The sequence below is a fragment of the Ailuropoda melanoleuca genome, chromosome 7, assembly GCF_002007445.2.
Source record: "Ailuropoda melanoleuca isolate Jingjing chromosome 7, ASM200744v2, whole genome shotgun sequence".
In the NCBI taxonomy this organism is placed as follows: Eukaryota; Metazoa; Chordata; class Mammalia; order Carnivora; family Ursidae; genus Ailuropoda; species Ailuropoda melanoleuca.
Genome location: NC_048224.1, coordinates 56,816,618 through 56,836,091, shown reverse-complemented (window position 1 = coordinate 56,836,091; position 19,474 = coordinate 56,816,618). Strand labels below are relative to the sequence as shown.

The 19,474-nt window shown below is 54.1% G+C and overlaps 1 protein-coding gene across 1 annotated transcript in view; it reads right to left on the bottom strand.

Moving 5' to 3' along the window:
• Positions 1-19,474, bottom strand: part of CFAP77 (cilia and flagella associated protein 77) — a 127,884-nt gene that overhangs the window by 22,706 nt on the left and 85,704 nt on the right. Inside the window, exons 4-5 of the mRNA XM_011231216.3 lie at positions 7,237-7,342; positions 4,198-4,299 (exon numbers count right to left, since the gene is read on the bottom strand). Of these exons, the coding sequence (XP_011229518.1) occupies positions 4,198-4,299; positions 7,237-7,342 (208 nt within the window). The remainder of the gene's footprint in view (positions 1-4,197; positions 4,300-7,236; positions 7,343-19,474) is intronic.

Here is a 19,474-nt window from a genome sequence, read left to right as displayed (position 1 = left end):
CTGTTACCACTGGCAATCTTTGTAAAGAAGGTTAAACCGTTTGTTTTTCTTGGTTTAATATCAGGCAGCCATAACGTGTGCTGTTCGGACTGGGTCACTTTTGAGAACCGAAGGTGGCACCATTCACAATCCCAACTCCCAAGAGGCGAGCCTGGATTCTGGCCCCTGCCTGGAAAACCCGAGCAGGGTTCAGCAGAAGGCTGGTGAGCAGGGTGGGCCAGCCTGCATCAGGATCATGTTGATGGGGGTGAGGTTATGCGGCTCGCCCCTAGCCCCCACGTCTGGCTGCCAACTAAGGTTGGGGTCTCCCCACCATTTCAGGCTTCGAGGCCTGGACACCACGGGGTGGAGCTGCTCCAGACTTCCCCGTCTAGCTGTCCACCCCTCTGTCCATCTACCCACTTCACCCTTGCCGGTCACCAGCAGCCCGACAGCAGCATAACATTGGCACGGAGAACAGGGCTTGGCAAAAAGATGCTGAACGCGATTGGGGAATGAATGAGGGAAGGAATGAATGATCACCAGGCCCACGCCCATAGAGTCCAGGTGCCCCACTGAACGTGTACGTGTGTCCTCACCCAATCCTTCTACTAGCCCCATTTTCAGAAGACGGAACAGGGACTTGGACCGGTAAAGCCATGTGACAGGTAGGGAGTGGCAGGGTCGCCATGTGACCCAGGTCCGGCTGACCCTGAGTCATGTGCACACACAGACATAGCAGGTGGGTTCCCTCCTCCCTCCCCACAGCCCCCCCCCCGGCACGTTCGTGAAGGCCACGAGCCCCATTGCCACTGGGCACAGAGGGTGTCGGCTCCGAGCCCAGCGATGGATCCCTCCCCTCAGGGATGGGAGGCGGTGCGTTCATATCCCGTCCCCAAAGTGGGAGCCTGAGGAAGGCTCTGAGCCGTTTCCCCTGGCAGTTCACTCCGGGTTTGGGGTCCGCCACTGCCAAGAGCCTCCAGCCCCCTCCCACAGGGCTCCTTGAGCCGCGAACCTGGGATCGTGAGCCTTCGGCTAGAGGAGACCCTTAAAAACAGTGCTACCCTCACTTTCAGATGAGGAAACTGAGGCCCAGAGAGCCTCTGCTGGAGGCACGGCATACATGTCCCGGCCACGCGCCAGCTGTGGGCTGACCCTCTCTCTGGGCCCCAGCCACCCGTGGCAATGCTGGTGGCACAGAGCAGAATGGACACTGGAGTCCCAGGCAGCCCTGAGGCTGACGGCGATGCCCACAGAGGGTGCAGTCCCCGGTGGGCTCAGACCCCACTGGGCACCCGAGAGGTGCCGGGGTGGGGCGGGGCTGGGTGGCCCCAGGGCTGGGGGCGACCCCCTTGTGGGCAGGCCGCGCGGGGCAGGAAGCCAGCCTGCTCCGCGTTGACCCAGCGCAAGGAGCAGGCCGCCGCGCCCCTGCCTGCTGCTTTTCCTTGTGAGAGGTGTTTAATTATTTCTGACAGGGTTCAGCGTCGACATCTGTTCGCGAGCGGGGAGAGTCCATTTAGGTTATCCATCACTGTGACAGGTTCAACTTTTTTGGAAGCGCTTTTCCCTTTCATAATGGGGCTGGGTGGCGAGGGGGGGCCAGTGCTGGGCACAGACATGAGGCACAGACAAAGACCCACCTGGGGCTCCGTGCGGGACATTGTGTCCCCCCCTTGCCGCCACCGCCGCCGCACTGGCCCTCCTGAGCCCGGGCCCAGTCAGGACTGCCAGGATGGGGGACGCCAGGATGGTCAGGTGGGAAGGGGCTTTCAGGGGGTCTGTGAAAGGCTTTTTAATTCTTCTGCCATTCTGTGCTGTACTGGTCATTCATTTGTTCATTCATTCATCTCCTCCTTCATTCATGCTTCCTGCAGACATTCACTGACCACTCACTGGGTGCAGGGCTCTGGGGACACTGTGGGGGTCACAACAGGCATGGTCCTTAGGGGCTCCCATTTTGCTGCGGAAGATGGACAACTAATTGCCCAATTAACTAATTAATTGCAATGCGGAGGCATACTGTGGGGGGAGAAAGGAACCCTGCTGGGCTGAAGAGGCACCTGCCCCAGAAGTGAGGGAAGGGTCCGCAGGGGGCCGAGGCTTCCATGGCCCTGGGTTGAATCTGGGACCCTTTCCTACAAGGGCATCAGGTACCACGACAGTTGAATGGGGACATCCTTTTTACAAAATAACGCATGTCGAGTGCTTGGTGCGCAGCGAGAGCTAACGAACACTTCCAGTTGGTAGGATTTCCCGGAACGGGGGGACCAAATGCATCCATAAAGTCATCACTCTGGGGGGCTAGGGTCTCCACTGGGCTGACCACAGTGGCTCCAGGGACAAGGCTGGCTCTGAGAGTCCTACAGAGGAACTTCCAGAAACCCATGAACAACTCCAAAAAGACAAAAAGCGCCCTGTGAATCCTGGGGCTGGCATGTTGATTGTTTCTCGTTGTTTCTGTGGCACGGTGGGTATAGTGTGGGGGGGCTTGGAACCAACGGTCAGAGGAACCAGGCTTCCAGGCCCCAGCACCCCACTCACTGGGGGAGGACAGCTCGAACTCTGCTTCCCCTCTGTGCCACAGAGCAGTGGGGTTGGGGTGGGGTTCTCGCCCTGAAGATGAAGTGCTAATGCACGGGAATGACTTCGCCCAGTGCCTGGCACCGAATAAACGGGTGGCATTCACAGGTTGCCTCCTGTTGCTCCGGACCATATTTCAGTGACGGCGATCTAGAATGGGGGAGCTCAGCACAGCTGAGTCCAAGCCCCTCTTCTGAAAATAGAAACTGGTTCGTTCCTGTCCGACTCTGGGCCAGGCACCGTGGGGACACCGGCGTGGGAGACATGCCTTCCTGATACAGGAGAGTCGGGGTGTGGGTTGGTCCTTTTCTTGCTCCTCCAGCCCAAGACCTCCTGAGCCCTCCTTTGCCCCCTGCCTCTGTAGCTCCGGGCAGATCCTAACTCGAAGCCCAGTGGCAGGGGTGGGGGGTGACGCCGCAGAGCTGAGTGCTGGGGAGGGAATCTTGCGCTCTTGGAGCTCTGGGTCCCCATCCCTCCCCGGGCAGCATCCCAGGGAAAATCAGAGAGAAAACTCAGAGCAAAAAGAGAAAAGGAGGAAAGACAACAGAGGAGGGGGCCAGGAAGGAAGCTGTGGGGAGGGGGGGAGGAACGTGGTAAAAAGGCAGGAAGTTGGGGGAGACAGAGAAACCAGAGCGGAGCCACACTGCCAGGCCAGGCTGGAAGAGCTACAAAGCGACGGGGCAGGGACTCCGGCACCTCCTGCTCGGAGCCCAGTCACGTTCGTGTGCGGGGTGATGCGGGCTGACGGGCGGCGGCGAATGGTCACTGACATATGCTGACAGAGGCCACTTGGGCAGGACGCAAGGGGCCGCGTCGGGGGCAAGCAGGTTTCTCCGCGAAGCTCGGCAGCTTGTTCGATTGCATTAGGCTCAGGAAGGCACTGGCCCCTTCATTGTCCAAATTACAGTTTAACTCAATACCGCGGGTGGGCTGCGCTGGCCAGGAACGTTGCTTTGTCCAGCTGTCTTTGGGGTCAGGTGTGTCCCTGTGGCCCCCTAGAAAAGTTCACTGGGAATGCCGAGTTGGGCATGCAGGGCTCCCCTCCCACTCAGAAGCTGCTGTCCCCAAATCTCCCGGTTCCCCTCCTCTGGACAGGGCCCCTGGCTCTCACATTGCTCTTCCCCTGCTAAAAGGCACTAAAGATGGATCCCACTCCAGGTGCCACAGGGCTACGTGGCCTAATGACAGCAGTTCAGTTCTGACGCTGGAACACGGCAGGGGCTAGATCACTCTGGGTGCTTGCTATCCCCTTATGGCAGCCCCTAGTAGATATTTGCTCCCCTATCCCCAGGCACACCACCCTGCAAGGAGGCTTAGCGCTGGTGGCGTGGGGCTGTCCTCCCCCTCAAGTCTCCATGGCAGGATGCGGTGCAGCCATGACCCCATCCGTGGTAGACCGACGGCCCAGGTTTGGCACAAGGCTTCCTGTCTGTGGAATGAGGATGGCAGCAGCCCCCACTCCAGTAGATGCAAAGAATCAGTGAGATAATATAACAATAATATAATATTTGCTGTGATTATGCCAACCGGTGGCTAGAAGCCCACAGCATTTCACCGTCTAGAGGACAGGTAAAGACCGGGCAGAGGGAGCGGCGTCCACCCCAGGTGCGGGAAGGGGCATTTGGAGGCGAGACTGACCTTCTGGAAGTGAGGCATATGCCAGAGGGCATCCGGCTTCCCTGGCGGCTTATACTTTCTCAGCTGACTGCTGCGAGTCTCATACAGCTTCCCCAGGATCACCTGCGGGCCGGAGAGATGCAGAGGTGAGGTGGTCTCCTGGCTCCCAGAGGAGCCTGAGCTATGATGAAGGGAAGCAAGCACAGAGGGTTGGGCTTCCTGGTGTTGCAGGCCCACGGGTCACATTCCTGCTGCCTCCAGCCCTTCTCCGAGGCTGACTTCCTGGCACCTGCTCTCTGGGCCACTGCTCGGTGGACCACGGTGTGGGACCACCCCGTGCCACGAGCATGTTGTTCTGTTTCTGGTTTGGCCCCAGGACTCACAGGATAGCTCTATACAGAGGTAACTTTCCCAGGATCTGATCTGGCTTGAGCTTTGGGGATCCTTGGGCACATGGTCCCTGCTAAGGTCCTGGAGGGGCCCTATTCGTGTGCTGTGTTTTTCTGAAATTTGTTAAGTCATATGTTTTGTTGTGTACTTTCTCTTTTCTTCCTTTTCTTTTTCATGGAGTATAGTTGACACACAATGTTAGGTTAGTTTCAAGTGGACAACATAGTGATTCGACAAGTCTGTACGTTTTGCTGTGCTCGCCAAAGTGTGGCTGCCATCTGTCACCATACGACCCTATTACAGCACCATTGACTACATTCCCTGGGTGGTATCTTTTATCCCCGGGGACTTACTCATTCCATCACTGGAAGCCTATGTGTCCCGCTCCCCTTCAGTAGGTCCTCCAATGTGTAGAAATTTCAGGACCCTGCAAAATCCGCGTCTGCCCTGGGTTCTGCCACAATAAAACTGACCCGAATGTAGCTGAAGATGCCACCACCCCACTGAACCCCTTTTATTGGCTTATTTTCTCTATCATTTACATTAACGTCATTGTGTCTGCGGATAACTTAGAAGCCCATTGGATCAGCTGTCTTCTCTGCTTTCTAGAAGAGTTCTGCAACTATCTGAGAACCAGAGATGCTATCCAGTCAAGAGTTACCAAGCCCGCCTTCAGAATTGGAGGAAGAGGGTGCAGGCACCCCTATTTCACCTTTCTAAGTGGAAATGGATCCCCCCACTGGAAATGGGTCCGCAATGCATGACAGACAGGGTTGGTCACTGTAGGGTTTGCCGAGTTCAGCACTGAGCGGGGGTGGGGGGGCAAGATGATGACTCACTACATGGAAGCTGTTGGCTGAGAATTTCATTTGAGGGCACCACCATCAAAAACCCAGGACATCCTTAGCTGCTGGAGAGACACGCTTCCCCTTGGATGGTGGCAACTTGACCTTGCAGACCAGCCATCTTATCAACCCCAGACCCTAGCCCCAGTGTTTGTGGGTCTGGGTGTTCCAAGCTGTTAGACAACATGCAGCCACAGAGAATCTTGAAACAGGAAGAGAACCCTGCGGTTGGTTCCACAAGTGTTTTCTGAGGGCCTACTATGCGCTAGTCATGGCACAGGGGGCCCTCAGTTAATCTGACCCTTTCTTTCCCCAGTGAGGGAACTGAGGCCCCAACTAAGTTCCCAGCCAGTGCTTGGGGTGGAGCCACTCCCATTAGTGGGGTGCTCTGCTCAACAGGGAGGGGCACTGGCCACGGTTGTCTCTAGAGTCAGAAGATATGTCCTCGGGAGCTCCGTTTTCCATGGATTTGTGGCACTCTGAGTTGCCGTGAAATTGCTGCTAATTAAAAAACACGACCGAACTGGAGCTGTAAAGCGGTTTGTAGTGGCTGGGCTCCCTCTGAAACCGGTCGTTACCATAGTGAGTGGACCGTTTCTGAGCCATTAACAAATAAACTAGTCATGGGCTGCTTTTAAAATGTTATTACAACACTCCACTTTTTAATGAGCTGGTGTCTCCTCTATCAATGCCGAGGACAGCGGGATGGGCCATGGCGGCTGGCCACGGGCCTGGGGAGACTGGCACCCTTTGTCCCTCACTGCCACTCCTGGCCTGTCCTGAAGGCGCCAGGATCCTTGGTAACACTCTTCCGCTCCCCAGTTTGGTTCTAGAACATCTTTGCCCTGTTGCTGAACTCCAGGCTTTCCCATAATTCTCAGGGGTGGGACCTCGCCATCCAGAAGACCTGAGACGCTGGGGCTGCACACACACCCGAGTCCAGGCCTGGCTCTGATGCCCTTGTCAGTCGCTTATTCCCTCTGAGCCTACGTTTGCCCATATGAAAATGGAACAACCGAGACGACCTGATGAGATCCCAGCCTCATGGGGTGCTCAGGAGATGGAATGCGGGAACATGGGTGTGTGCTCAACCCAGCTCCCTGCCCGGAGCATGGCACAGGGACAGCCCTGGCTGGACTGCTGCACCAACCAGACACGCAAAAATCGTGCTTCTCATGAAATCTGTGTAGCGCTATGAGCACGTCCGTCTGGATTGACTGCAGCTCAGACCGTTAGCAGCTGGCAGCGCGGAGACACGGTTCTGTCGTCAGCTTCAATTTCCCTGTGTGGGCACCACCTCTCCGAGGCTGTTTCCATGCCCAGGAGATAGGAATAATGCCCACCCCGGGGGCTTTGGTCAAACGTAAGTGAAATAACGTAGATGATGTGCAGGCTGGGTTTAGCACGTGGCCTCGTCACTAATCGGACACAGAATGTATCCCGAAGTGTCACGAAGTGTGCTCTTTGTGGCAGCCTGCCTTCTTAGCCTTCTTAGCCTTAGCACAGGGCACGGTTCTGTCTCGGCCGCGTCAGGTTAGCTGAAAATCAGATTTCTGGCTGTGCGTGGAGGTTTGTTGGAAGGAGTCCCCGGGGTGGAGTCAGAGCCCTGGGTTCGGCTCCAGCCTCCGAGGCACACAGGGCCCCGGCCAGAATCTTCCACTCTCGGGGCCTGAGCAGGGGTTTGGTGTGATCATCACCAAGACCCTTTTAGCGCAGCACCGAGCAGCTTGTGCGCAAATGACAGTCTCAAAGCTTTGTAGGGCCAGCCCCTCCCTCGGCTCCCATCCCAAACCGGGAGCCACTCTTGAGTGGGGGATGCATTTACCTTGTGCTTTTTCTCCAGTTTAATGGCTTTCTGGGTGTCCTTCTGCTCCTGCACCCAAAGCTGCTGGTAGCGGTGCTGCAGCAGGTCAAAGAGAGGGGTGGAAGGCCTGCAGGCAGGAAGCGGGAGAGGCTTGAGGTCTTGGAAGGCCAGCCGCGTTCTCTGCACCAAGGATGCCCACCTGACATTCAGGCAGCACACTGGGAGATGGTGACAAAGACTCTCCCCAAGAGCAGACTTTAGACGGGCTCCTTGGAGCCCTCGTTCCAGCTAGACCTTGTCCTTGGCCTTGTCTTTGGTCCGCTGAAGCCAGTCTTCATAAAGCATCTCTGACGTCAATCCCCCATCCCACCCCCTGTCGGTATCTGATCACCTCAGCCTGTCTTTACCAAGAATCCCACCAGGTCGGTCAGCACGCATCGCCCTGCCTTCTCTGTGTCCTTCCCTGACCCCCACCCCCTGCTCCCAGGCTATGAGTCCTCACCCGTGCTGTGTTCATACCAGAGCCCCGTGCTGCTCTAAGTCTGTCTCCTTGTGCAGTAGCACTGCAGGAAATCATTACTGCCTCTGGTTTCTGCCTCTGGTTCCCCTTGACAAGGGTCTCCAGCCTGGGAGAGCACTTACTCTGCACGGCGTGTTTTGTTTGCCGCACCCTTTGCAACACTGCCAGGTGCTTACCGTCCTTATCCCCGTCCCAAGGCATTGGAGGGCGGCGAATGAGACCTGCCCAGAGTAGCTGAATAGGTGACAGGTGACGAGGGCAAGTTCTTCACAGAAGAACCAGAGCTAATGATTGAAGGAGGGAGTGATGGAGCCGAGGGGAAGGGAATCACTGGGGTGCCGCTCACAGCGAAAGAACAGATGGAGGCAATAATCGTCAGTGGCTGCTAAGGCCATTCAGCAGAGCGCTGGTGGGAGACTTTACAATGCATGGGGCAGGTGAACCAAAAGGCCCATTTCTTTATTGTGGGAAAATATATACATAACATGCAATATACCCACACGATCACCATTTCTGAAAGTGACAAGCAGACATCTGTGCCCAAAGTGAGACAGTGGGAGGTACGCAGTACCATCCACCAAATATCCTTTGGGAAAAGAAACCAAAGGACCCTGACAGTCATCAGACTGCTAGACAAGCACTGTCAAGTCGAAATACAGCGCGAGTCACCACGTAACGAGAATTTTTCCAGGAGCAACGTGAAAAAGGAACAGGTGGAATTAGCTTTACTAATATAGCTTATCCATCTCATTACTAATATATTTTATTGATCTCATCTAGCCAAAATATTGTCACGCCAACATATAATCCTTTTAAAATATTCATGGGGTGTTCAGAAGATTCAGTTTCGAAATTTCAATTTAAATTAGTCAAAATTAAATAAGAAGGTAAATTCAGCTCCTCAGTGGCACCAGCCGCGTTGCAAGGGCTCAGTAACCACGTGTGGCCAGTGCCGCCGCATCAGACACACAGCTGTCGGCCTGCCCGCCACGCCTCGCAGGAAGCGCAGGGCCTGGGGAGCGTGCCACGCCCCCCCGCGAGGATGCGGTGTGCCGAGTGCGGGACGTTCTGCAGGACAAGGGACTCGAGCACTTCAGCAAACAAAGGCCCCGTGGGAAGGGAGGAGGAGGTGAAGTGATTATGGTGACCTAAGACATGCACCCACCAGGTGCCGTCCGTGGAGCTCGCTCAGATCCTGAGTCAAGCAAACCATCAGTGGGAAGGTATGTTTTGGGCCAAGTGAACACTAGCTGAGGTTTGGAAGTTATTTAAGTGTTTCTGTTGGGGATGCATGTAGAAGGGCTTGTGGATGGAATAATTGGTTGTTTACAATTTGCTTTAAAAAGGAACTTCTGCAAACAATAACATACGTTACGGTAAAGTAAAGTGAAAACAGATGGCGGGGCACGTCGGTAACGGCTGGAGCTGTGTGATGGGGGCTGGTCACGGGCATGTATTATAGTGTCTGCTATACTTTCGTGCATGTTCGAAATCTTTCATCCTAAGCAAAAAGAAAAAAGAAGAGGAAACAGCGAATCAGGCTTATTGCTTTCCCCCGTCATGTCTGTCTTTCTTCTTTTTTTTTTATTAAAGATTTTATTTATTTATTCGACAGAGATAGAGACAGCCAGCGAAAGAGGGAACACAAGCAGGGGGAGTGGGAGAGGAAGAAGCAGGCTCATAGCAGAGGAGCCTGATGTGGGGCTTGATCCCATAACGCCGGGATCACGCCCTGAGCCGAAGGCAGACGCTTAACCGCTGTGCCACCCAGGCGCCCCCCGTCATGTCTTTCTGACCTTGCTTTTGATGGTCCACAGTCCTAGCCCGCTTTTCTGCCTCACATCTGATTATTTCCTCACTTCCCTGGGCCAGAGAGTCTCGGATTGTTTTGGTGCATAAGAATCACGTGGGCTCAACCCCCCAGTGGTTCTGAGTTAGGAGTGGGAGGGGGGCCCGAGAAATTGCAATTTCAGCAAATAGAGTTCTTTTTTTTTTTTTTAAGATTTTATTTATTTATTCAACAGAGAGAGACAGCCAGCGAGAGAGGGAACACAAGCAGGGGGAGTGGGAGAGGAAGAAGCAGGCTCATAGCAGAGGAGCCTGATGTGGGGCTTGATCCCATAACGCCGGGATCACGCCCTGAGCCGAAGGCAGACGCTTAACCGCTGTGCCACCCAGGCGCCCCCCGTCATGTCTTTCTGACCTTGCTTTTGATGGTCCACAGTCCTAGCCCGCTTTTCTGCCTCACATCTGATTATTTCCTCACTTCCCTGGGCCAGAGAGTCTCGGATTGTTTTGGTGCATAAGAATCACGTGGGCTCAACCCCCCAGTGGTTCTGAGTTAGGAGTGGGAGGGGGGCCCGAGAAATTGCAATTTCAGCAAATAGAGTTCTTTTTTTTTTTTTTAAGATTTTATTTATTTATTCAACAGAGAGAGACAGCCAGCGAGAGAGGGAACACAAGCAGGGGGAGTGGGAGAGGAAGAAGCAGGCTCATAGCAGAGGAGCCTGATATGGGGCTCGATCCCATAACGCTGGGATCACGCCCTGAGCCGAAGGCAGACGCTTAACTGCTGTGCCACCCAGGTGCCCCAGCAAATAGAGTTCTGATACAGGGGTGTGGCCCTCCAAGTGATGTTTCCATCCTCATCCCTAGATCCTGTCAGTATGACTTTGTTTGGAAAAAGGGCTCTTGCAGAGATAGTCCGTTTAAGGATCTCGAGATGGATTAATAACTCTGCAGATGCTTTTTAGGGTAGGCCCTGAATCCTGTGACAAGTGTCCTCATACAAGAAACAGAAGAAGAGAGGCGCAGGGGGGAGAGGAGGAGGCCCGAGGGGCGGGGGGACCAAAGATGACAGCGCAGTGATGGGGCCACAAGCCAAGCATACCTGGAGGTGGGAAGAGGCGGGCGGGTTTCTCCACTAAAGCCTCCAGAGGGGGCTCGGCCCTGCCTCTATCTTGCAAACTTCTGGCCTCCAGAACCATGAGAGAATACGTGTCTGTGGCTTTAAGCCACCAAGTGCATGGTAATTGGTGATGGGGTGGGCTCCCAGGGGAGCTAATACACAGGTGGGCAAACACCAGTAGAAACCACCCTCTGGATGAGGTCTAGAGTAGGTCCCGAGACTGGAAATCAGAGTCTTTCACAGCCGAAGGAACCACAGAGCAGTGTTTTGCAACCTGGCGTGTGCGCATGGGTCCCCTGGGGATCTCGTTACGGGCACATTCTGGGTCAGTGGGTGTGGAGTGGTCACAGGTGTTGTGGCCCAGGACCCACACTTTGAGGCTTAAGACTTAGCCCCAGGGGTCTTAGCCCCCGAAGTCCCGAGAGTTGTGGACAGTAACTTCTGAGCAGGGGTCTGCGGGAGGAACCACGGCTTTTCTCATTGCACTTCTAGAAATGCAAGCACCCCAGGAAAGGCTCCAATGTTCCCCAGTGACCTTATCTCACAGACCAGGGAATGCAGAAATGGCAGTATTAAGAAGAGATGAACCTTGAGCGTCTCGGGCTTAGTGTGTTTTTGTTCGTGGTTTTTTAGAGAGGGAGGGACAGAGGGAGAGAGAGAATTTTAAGTAGGCTTCACATCCAGCATGGAGCCCACCACCGGGCTCGATCTCATGACCCTGAGATCAAGACCTGAGCCAAAACCAAGAGTCAGATGCTTAACTGACTGAGCCTCCCAGGCGCCCCTCTGCTTTGTGTTTGATTTGGCCTGCACAGTAGGTTTAACAGACTTCGAAATTGTCATCAACAGTTAAAAGTTGGAAATTCTACATTAAAAACCACTTTTCCAGGCTGTCTTGAAAATGTGCAAGTTCTGACCATGTGGCGTGTATGTAGCAACTACTGGCTGGAACCGCGTGTCACCTGTCACTTCGCCCCACCCCTCTCCCTTCCCTGTTGCCCCTTGACCCGACTAGCTCCGCTCCCTGTGGGACCCCTACAGGCTTTGGGACTTTGTGGCCCCAGAGTTGGACGTAGAGTCAGACAGGACCCTAAACAGCCACCCTGTGCCCCATCCGTCCTCCTGCTGTAGACTGACTCCCCATCCTCCTGGTGTAGACTGACCCCCCGTCCTCCCGGTGTGGACTGACCCCCCATCCTCCCGGTGCAGACTGACCCCCCGTCCTCCCAGTGTGGACTGACCCCCTGTCCTCCCGGTGCAGACTGACTCCCCGTCCTCCCGGTGTAGACTGACCCCCCGTCCTCCTGGTGTAGACTGACACCCCATCCTCCTGGTGCGGACTGACCCCCCAGCAGGCAGACTTCCTGGGCCTGGGCTGAGCGCAGACTCTATTTGAGCTGTGAAATGCCACTCGAGCTCAGAGGTCTCTTTACAGAGCAGCCTGCAGTGCGTCTACAAACAGTGGCTCTTTGTTTTCCGGTTCTCTTACCCCTGTGGTGACTTTTATTGCTTAATTATTACACGCCCCATGCTTCTGAGCAGCCTAATTTATGGCCATGCTTTCTAATGACATGAGATGCGTACCCTCACAGTATCTACCCCAAGAGGCCATTCACAACAGAAGCGCTGTCTTCCCAGCAGCCCCCATTGCATACATCACCAAGAGCCTCCCTTCGAGGCCCTCCTGCAGCCTGGGCTGACCGGCTTTGGGTCCTGCTCCGGCCACGGGTTATTACCCGGAGACAGGCAGGGAGGGGCTGGGAGCGGGAGAACAGCTGAGAAGCCTTGGGGGTCACGGCAGCCCCAGCCCGGCTGGCTGAGGGAGATCTGGCAGGTTCTGCCCATTTCTGCTCTGGCTCATTAACTTAGATAAAAGGGTGGGGAGGCTTGTCGGGACATAAATCGGATCACATCGCCCTTTCCTCTTTTAACCCTAAGCCTAGACTCCGGGCCATGGGCCCCCAAGCCTTTTCCCCCCACCTGGCTCACTCTTGGCTTCTCCTGGTCTCAGCCGTGGGGTCGCCTCCCTAGAGGGCCTGCCCGCCAGGTGCCTGCCCACGCACAAGTGCCCCGGGTCATTGGCTTGTCACTGGCCTCGGCCTCTGGATGCCAACACCACCAGGGCAGGAATGATCCGAGTCCGGTGTCAGCCAGCACAGCGCCACTCTCGGCAATCACGTGTCGTTGAAAAAGAGGGAAGGCGAGTCAGAGAAAGAAAGGGTATTGTACGTTAGGCTACTCGGAAGGTATAATAAAGGCCGTAAGTTGATGGACACAGCCGCTCGATGGACAAAGGATAGTCTCAACAGGGAGGCGCAGAAATGACTGGACATCGTGGGCAAAAACCCACAAAACAGCTCTCGACCGAAGTCTCATACCTTCCACAAGAGTGAACTCAAAATGGATCATGGATTTCAATATAAATGTAAACCGATTAAATTTTCCGAAGAAAACGCAGGAGAAAATCTTTAGGAGCTCAAGCCAGGCTCCGTGCTGGCTTCTTAGAATTGGCACCAAAAGCATGATCCATAAGAAAAAACAAAGGTGATAACTCGGACTTCCTCAAAATGAAGAACTTTCGCTCTGTGGAAGGTCCTCTCTAGAAGATGAAAAGACCAGCTACCCAGGCAGGGAAGCGGTCCCTGCAAACCACACATCTGGCCAAGCGCTCCTCCCTAGAACGCGTGGGGATCTCTCAGACTCAACGCGGAAAGCAAACCGATTAGAAAGACACGAAGAGGCATTTCATTGGAGGAAGTTCGGATGACCCATAAGGACAGGAGAACATCGTCCACATCCCGGCCATCAGAGACACACCAGTTAAGACCCCGATGACGTTCCACTACACACCTGTTCCCGCAGAAATGAGAGATAGCAGATGCGGGCAAGGAGGCAGAGAAACCGAGCCTCCCCTACGCTGCTGGTGGGAGTGGGAACTAGCACGGCCGCTCTGGAAAACAGTCCGGCAAGTTCTTAAAAATCTAACCGTACGGGGCCGCCTGGCTGGCTCAGTCGGTAGAGCATGCGACTCTTGATCTTGAGGTCGTGAGTTTGAGCCCCACACTGGGTATACAGATGACTTAAAAATAAAATCTTAAAAAATCAAAAAACCGCTAAACGTACACTTGCCATACGGCCCAGCAGCTGTATTCCTGGGCGTTTATTCCAGAGAAACGGGAGCTTACATGTGTACAAAAACCTGTGCACGGATGCTTATAGCAGCTTTATTTGTTATAGCCCCGAACTGGGCACAACCTGAATACCCTCCAGTGGATAAACGGATAAGTGACCCGGGGTCCATGCGCACGTGCAGCACTGCTCAGCAGAGAACAGGATCAGGCTGTCGGAACATGCAACTTGGGTGGATCTCAAGGCCATGGTGCCGAGTGGAAATGGACAATCTCAAAAGGTCGCCTACTCTGTGATTTCATGCACTCACATTGTGGAACTTTCCGGGCATTAGGGAGTGGTGGGAGGGGAGTCACGGCGGGGGAGATGAGGGAGATCTCCGAGGTGGTGGAGCAGTTCTGTCTCTCGATTGTGCTACACAGATCTGCACCACCACCACCCCCCGAGCGCATGTAGAAGCAATCAGGTCTGTGTGTCGTTCCAACTCCACGGCTTTAGTTTTGACCTTGCACGTCGCTGTGTGAGATTTTATCCCTGGGGAAAGCTGTGTGAAGAGAACACAGGATTTCTCTGTACCGTCTCTACAACTTCCTGTGAGTCTAGAGTTCTTTCAAAGCACGATATTGTTACAATGCAATCAAGCATGTTAGAGGAAAGGCTGGAACAGGTTCCTTCCTCCTTTATGGGAAAGTATCGTAAAATTCCTGTCGTGCAAAGAGGCAAACGAAGAGTTTGGGGGCCCCGAAATGTCGGGCAGAGTTGAAGACAGGGTTTGTCGGACAATGTTTTCAAGTCTGATTTTTCTGTAATTTGTGGTTTGTGGTACTTGTCAGCTTACTTACATTTGTAATTTGTCGTTTTTTCTTGGTCTAATGAGGTGTTAAGTTTTGAGCCCAAATTTGTATTCATGATTTTGAATTTTTTTGCTCAAAGAGGGCCCCAAACTTGAATATGTTCCCAGTTGTACAAAACCTGAAGCTGCCCCCGAGTGCAAGTAAGATCTTATTTTAATTGTAAGAGGATAGTATCTATAACTTTCTGCTAATGCATGTGAAAACCCAAACAAAATGGGTGATTGCACTAGGACAGTACAAAAGCTCAAAGTTGATCGAAGTGCGTAAGACATTAACAGAGCCTTGAGCACTGGTCCCGGGGATCCGCACACGTCAGCTCTCACGACCTCGCCTTAGACAGTATTCCAGGGCCTTCCAGATTGTTCCTAAGAAAGCTTCCCAAATCATTTTTTTAAGCATGTTTTTAAAGATTTTGTTTATTCATTTGAAGGAAAGAGAGAGAGAGCGAGAGCACAAGCAGGGGAAAGGCAGGCAAAGGGAGAGGGAGAAGCAGTCTCCCTGCTGAGCAGGGAGCCCGGACGCAGGGCTCGATCCCAGGACCCTGGGATCATGACCTGAGCTGAAAGCAGATGCTTAACCATCTGAGCCACTCAGGCTCCCTGAAAGCTTCCCAAATCAATTATCACCCCAAACTAACTGGGGCCCTGCTGTCAGCCCTCCACCCGCCCCCGAGCCTAGGGGGAGGTGAGTGGGTCACTCAGGGCAGCTCAATCCCTGCCCCTTCCCACTAAGCTTCCAGCCAGGGGGGAAAGAAACTTTTCTCCCAGTGAAGCCAGAGGTTTTGATTCTTACACCCGGCTGGACATCTTAACTAGCGCCCTAGAACGTCTTTTGTACTGGATGTGAGCAGAAAAACCGAGGTCGTCTGAGATTTCACCAGGGAAAGGAGCCAGGGAAGAAGCTGACCCTCAGAGCAGGTTTGAACAGAACATGGGATGTTCTAGAATTCCTCTGTGGCTCCCACTGGTTCACTATGCCGGTTATAGTTACAAAAGTGACAGCATCTTTAGTAGGAAATATTATACAGCTGCCAAAAAGAATGGAGTGGCCATATGTGTAATGGCCCAGAAAGATCTCCGAGACCTCTGTAAAATGTGAAAACACAAGTCCGGGGGAGAAAGAGCCGTACACGTACACCTGCATCCACACAGGTGTGGACAGGTGGAGAAAAAGCTGGAAGAAAGCCTGCCAACGATGGCCCCGGGCTTGGAGGGCAGGCACAGGGCGTGGGGCAAGAGGGCCCTTCCCTTCTGGTCTGCTTACTGGTTATAGGACTCTTTTGCAATGAATAAAACAAAAAACAAGAAAGGAAGGATGGAAGGAGGGAGGGAGGGAAGGAGGAGGAAAGGAAGGGAGGGAATTCCAAGTCTGAGAGGTCCTGTGATCCAGCTGGGACCACCCAGCCAGTGATGGGGGTAACGGATCCAAGCCCCCCAATCCCCACCCCTGAGAACATCAGACCAGAGCTCACAGCAGCTCCCCACAAGCAGCCGAGGGTGCCCAGATCTTCAGGGTCAGAGCTCAGCCCTGCTGGCTGCCCTCAAGGAGTTTTGTTAGCATTTTCCCAGGTACTCGGCCCTTCAAGCGAGCATCTTCCGGAGACATTTCCTTGTTTTCTCCTGCAACTCCTTTTTGCTGCTACCTTAAAACATGTTCAGCTTTTTTTCTTTTGAAGCAAGTGTGATTCGTTATAATAATAATAATAATTTTAAAAAGGGCATTTTTCTCCCACCCCAAAATGAATGAATTTTGCCACAGGCACAGGAGCCGCTGTGGTCACAATTACGGCTATCCTATCTGCAGCTTGCTTTTAAGAAGCTGGAGGGGGTGCGCACAGAAGGTCTTAATTATTTATCCTCACTAAATGAGGTGGGAGAGGTGGGAGTGGGGAAGCCAAAGCCCAGAGAGGTCAAATGGCTGATCCAGGGTCACACAGCACATTCCACCAGCAAAGCCTGGACTCCTGCCCTCGGGCTACAGCCACAAGCATGCCGATCGATTTATACCGAGACTGGAGTCTGCCAGGGAGCCAACTGCAGACAGAGGCCAGACCCAGGGGGCCTGGCTGCTTTCAGATAGGATCCCCGACCTTCCCAGACACTTGCTCTCTCACCAGGCTCTGTAACAGCGCCCAGCCCGGGTCCACACAGGAGCCGAGCCTTTTTCAACAATGCACATCTGATCTTATCTTCTCAACACCCACTCTTGCCTTCTCATTGCCCTCACAGCGTTTTCAAGGGCTCTGTGCTCTCTCCCGGACCACATCCCACCTCCTCCCAGACCAGTACCCACCGGGATACCCCATTTCATCTTCCAGTCTCAGCTTAAATGAGATGCCCCTACCACCACCGACTCGCTCCGCCATCCCTCCTGAAACCTCGCATAGCTCTGCAGGAGACTTTGCTGTCCCTGCACTTTGCACCCATAAAAGTCTTTTTGACGTTTTTTATAGCAACTAGTTCAGTGCCCACCTGTCCCAGCTCTAAGCTCCGTGGAACAGGGGTCAAGTCTGGATTGTTCTCTGAGCACCTCCCAGCCTGGACAGCCAGCCTGTGTTTAGTAAATAAGCCGAGTGGCTCCAGACCCCACTCCCTCTCCCTAGAAGGAACCCCCTCCCTGAGGACAGCTTTCTGCCTGCACTGCAATGTCCAAGAGGGGGTCTTTGGAAGAAATTAGCTTTTCCTTGGGGAACCTAGTGATGGGGGCACTTCCATGCTGCAGAAAAGGTGCAGATACCTTTAGGATCCCAAAATGGGCAGCGATGGTGGTCCTCCCAGAACAGAGGGCCCGGTCAGGACAGGTGGCACAGGGCAGCAGCCCCTCCCTGAGGATGTTTAGTCTAGAGGCCTCTGGCTGGGGGAGAGAGGTGGTGCTCTGAGAGCCCACCCGGCGGGGGGAATCTGGGACTCTCAGACCCATTCCCTATGAATCTTAAAAACCATTGGAAAGTGATTGGGGCTTGTGAAAACCTGTGCTTCCACATGATATTGGAGGGGTCCCCAGAGCGCAGGGGTTGGGACGTGAGGGTGGGGGTGGCTCAGAAGCTCTTCAAAGAGCAGAGAGGAGCAGGGGGCTGGCCATGTGCAAGTGTCTAGGGAGGGGGTCCTGGGCCAGGAAGGCAGGAGGCATGGAACCAGGTCCACCCTGGAGCTGGGGAGCTTGGTCCTGGCGGGGTTCCTCCTGGTGGCAGGCAGAGGACTGTCCGCAAAGGGGTTCTGGGGACTTTGGGGGTCATGGAAATGTGCTGTATTTTCATTGAATACCCCGGTATCTAAATTTTTTAAAAGTAATCTTTACACCCACTGTGGGGCTCGAACTCACGACCCCGAGATCGGGAGTTAGATGCTGAGCCAGCCAGGTGCCCCTATCCCCAAGGTGTATAAATTGGTCAAACCTCATCAAGTTGTACACGAACCATTTCAGTGTCTAAAAATTACACCCCAATAAAGTCGTTTTAAGAGAAAAAACTAAGAAGACAGATTGAGGAAAAAATGGCCAAGGCAGGAGCCCTAAGAGAGGAAAGGGTTGGTGACGGTACTGGGGAGCTACGGATGGTTTCTGAGCAAGAGGAGAGAGGATGGGGCATAGTGATGGCCGCACTTCAGAACTGTTGCTTTGTTGGAGGGGTGAATTAGGCTGGGATGGGGGCGGCATAGGATTTGAGGACCCAGGCCATTCCAGGGGAGGAAGGGCTACACATCCTATGAAGGAGATCTCAGCCCTGCGTCCACTTACTCATTTGTCCACTCACCCATCTGACCCTCCCAGGAGCATGAACAGGCTCCCCCTCAGGGGATGGGCTCTCTGAAATGCAGGGACACGCTCTCGGCACTCTGCAGCAAAAATAATGACAATCATCACAGCACACACTTCCTGACTACTTCCTCAATCCTGAGGACATCAGCTCTAGAGACAGATTGATTGATCGATTGATTGATTGATTGATTGATTTGAGAGGGAGGGAGGAGAGGAACAGGGGAGAGGGACAAGCAGATTCCACACTGAGCGCAGAGCCCGATACAGGGCTCAATCTCACAACATTAATATTCTCGTTCTAAGACGGGAAATCCGAGGCCAGAGAAGGTCACTGTCTTGCCCAAGACCACACAGCCAGGGAGTGTGGCATTTGCGTGGGGAGCCTGTGGGCGTATCCACCTGCAGCCCTGCCCCCTGCAGGAACTTAATTCACAAGGGCCTCGGAGGAGGATTGTCCTCTCTGAGCCTTTTGATGGATCTTTGAGGATGAGCAGAAGGTGGTGGGGGTGGGGAGGTGGAGCAAGGGGACTCCACAGGGAATCCCATCAGGCTGGCACTGTGCCTCCCTGCCCTGCACTGGCCTGATGGGCATCGGAGACTAACAGCAGGTCAGAAACACCTCCCGTTTTAATGAGCACTTACTATACCAAGCCCACTGTCGAGCACTCCTGCTGCAGTCCCACTGATTCCTCATGACTCCGAAAGGGATGGGAAAAATTCCCGCTTTCACATAGGGAAGCTGAGGCTCAGATAACCAAACAACTTGCTCAGGGTTTGCTCACGGACACAGAGCAGGCAGGTGCCAGAGCTGGGGGACCCCACCCAGGTTCCCCATCCCGGTTCCCTATCCCGGTTCCCCTGGCTCTAATAAGTCTGCCTCCTCACAGTTGGGTTGTGCACTCGGTGACCCCAAAGGGGGCGAGAGATCCAGTGGTCGCTGTCCAGTGGCCTGTCTGGTGGCCTCGCCGCTGGTCCTGCTCTGTACCCAGGCGGTAAAGCTGTGTTTTCCGTCTGACAGTGCTTCCTCTATGGAGAGAAGGCCAATGGGTCCTGAGCCCGGGCAGCCCCATCCTGGGGAGCCTTGGGCCCTCG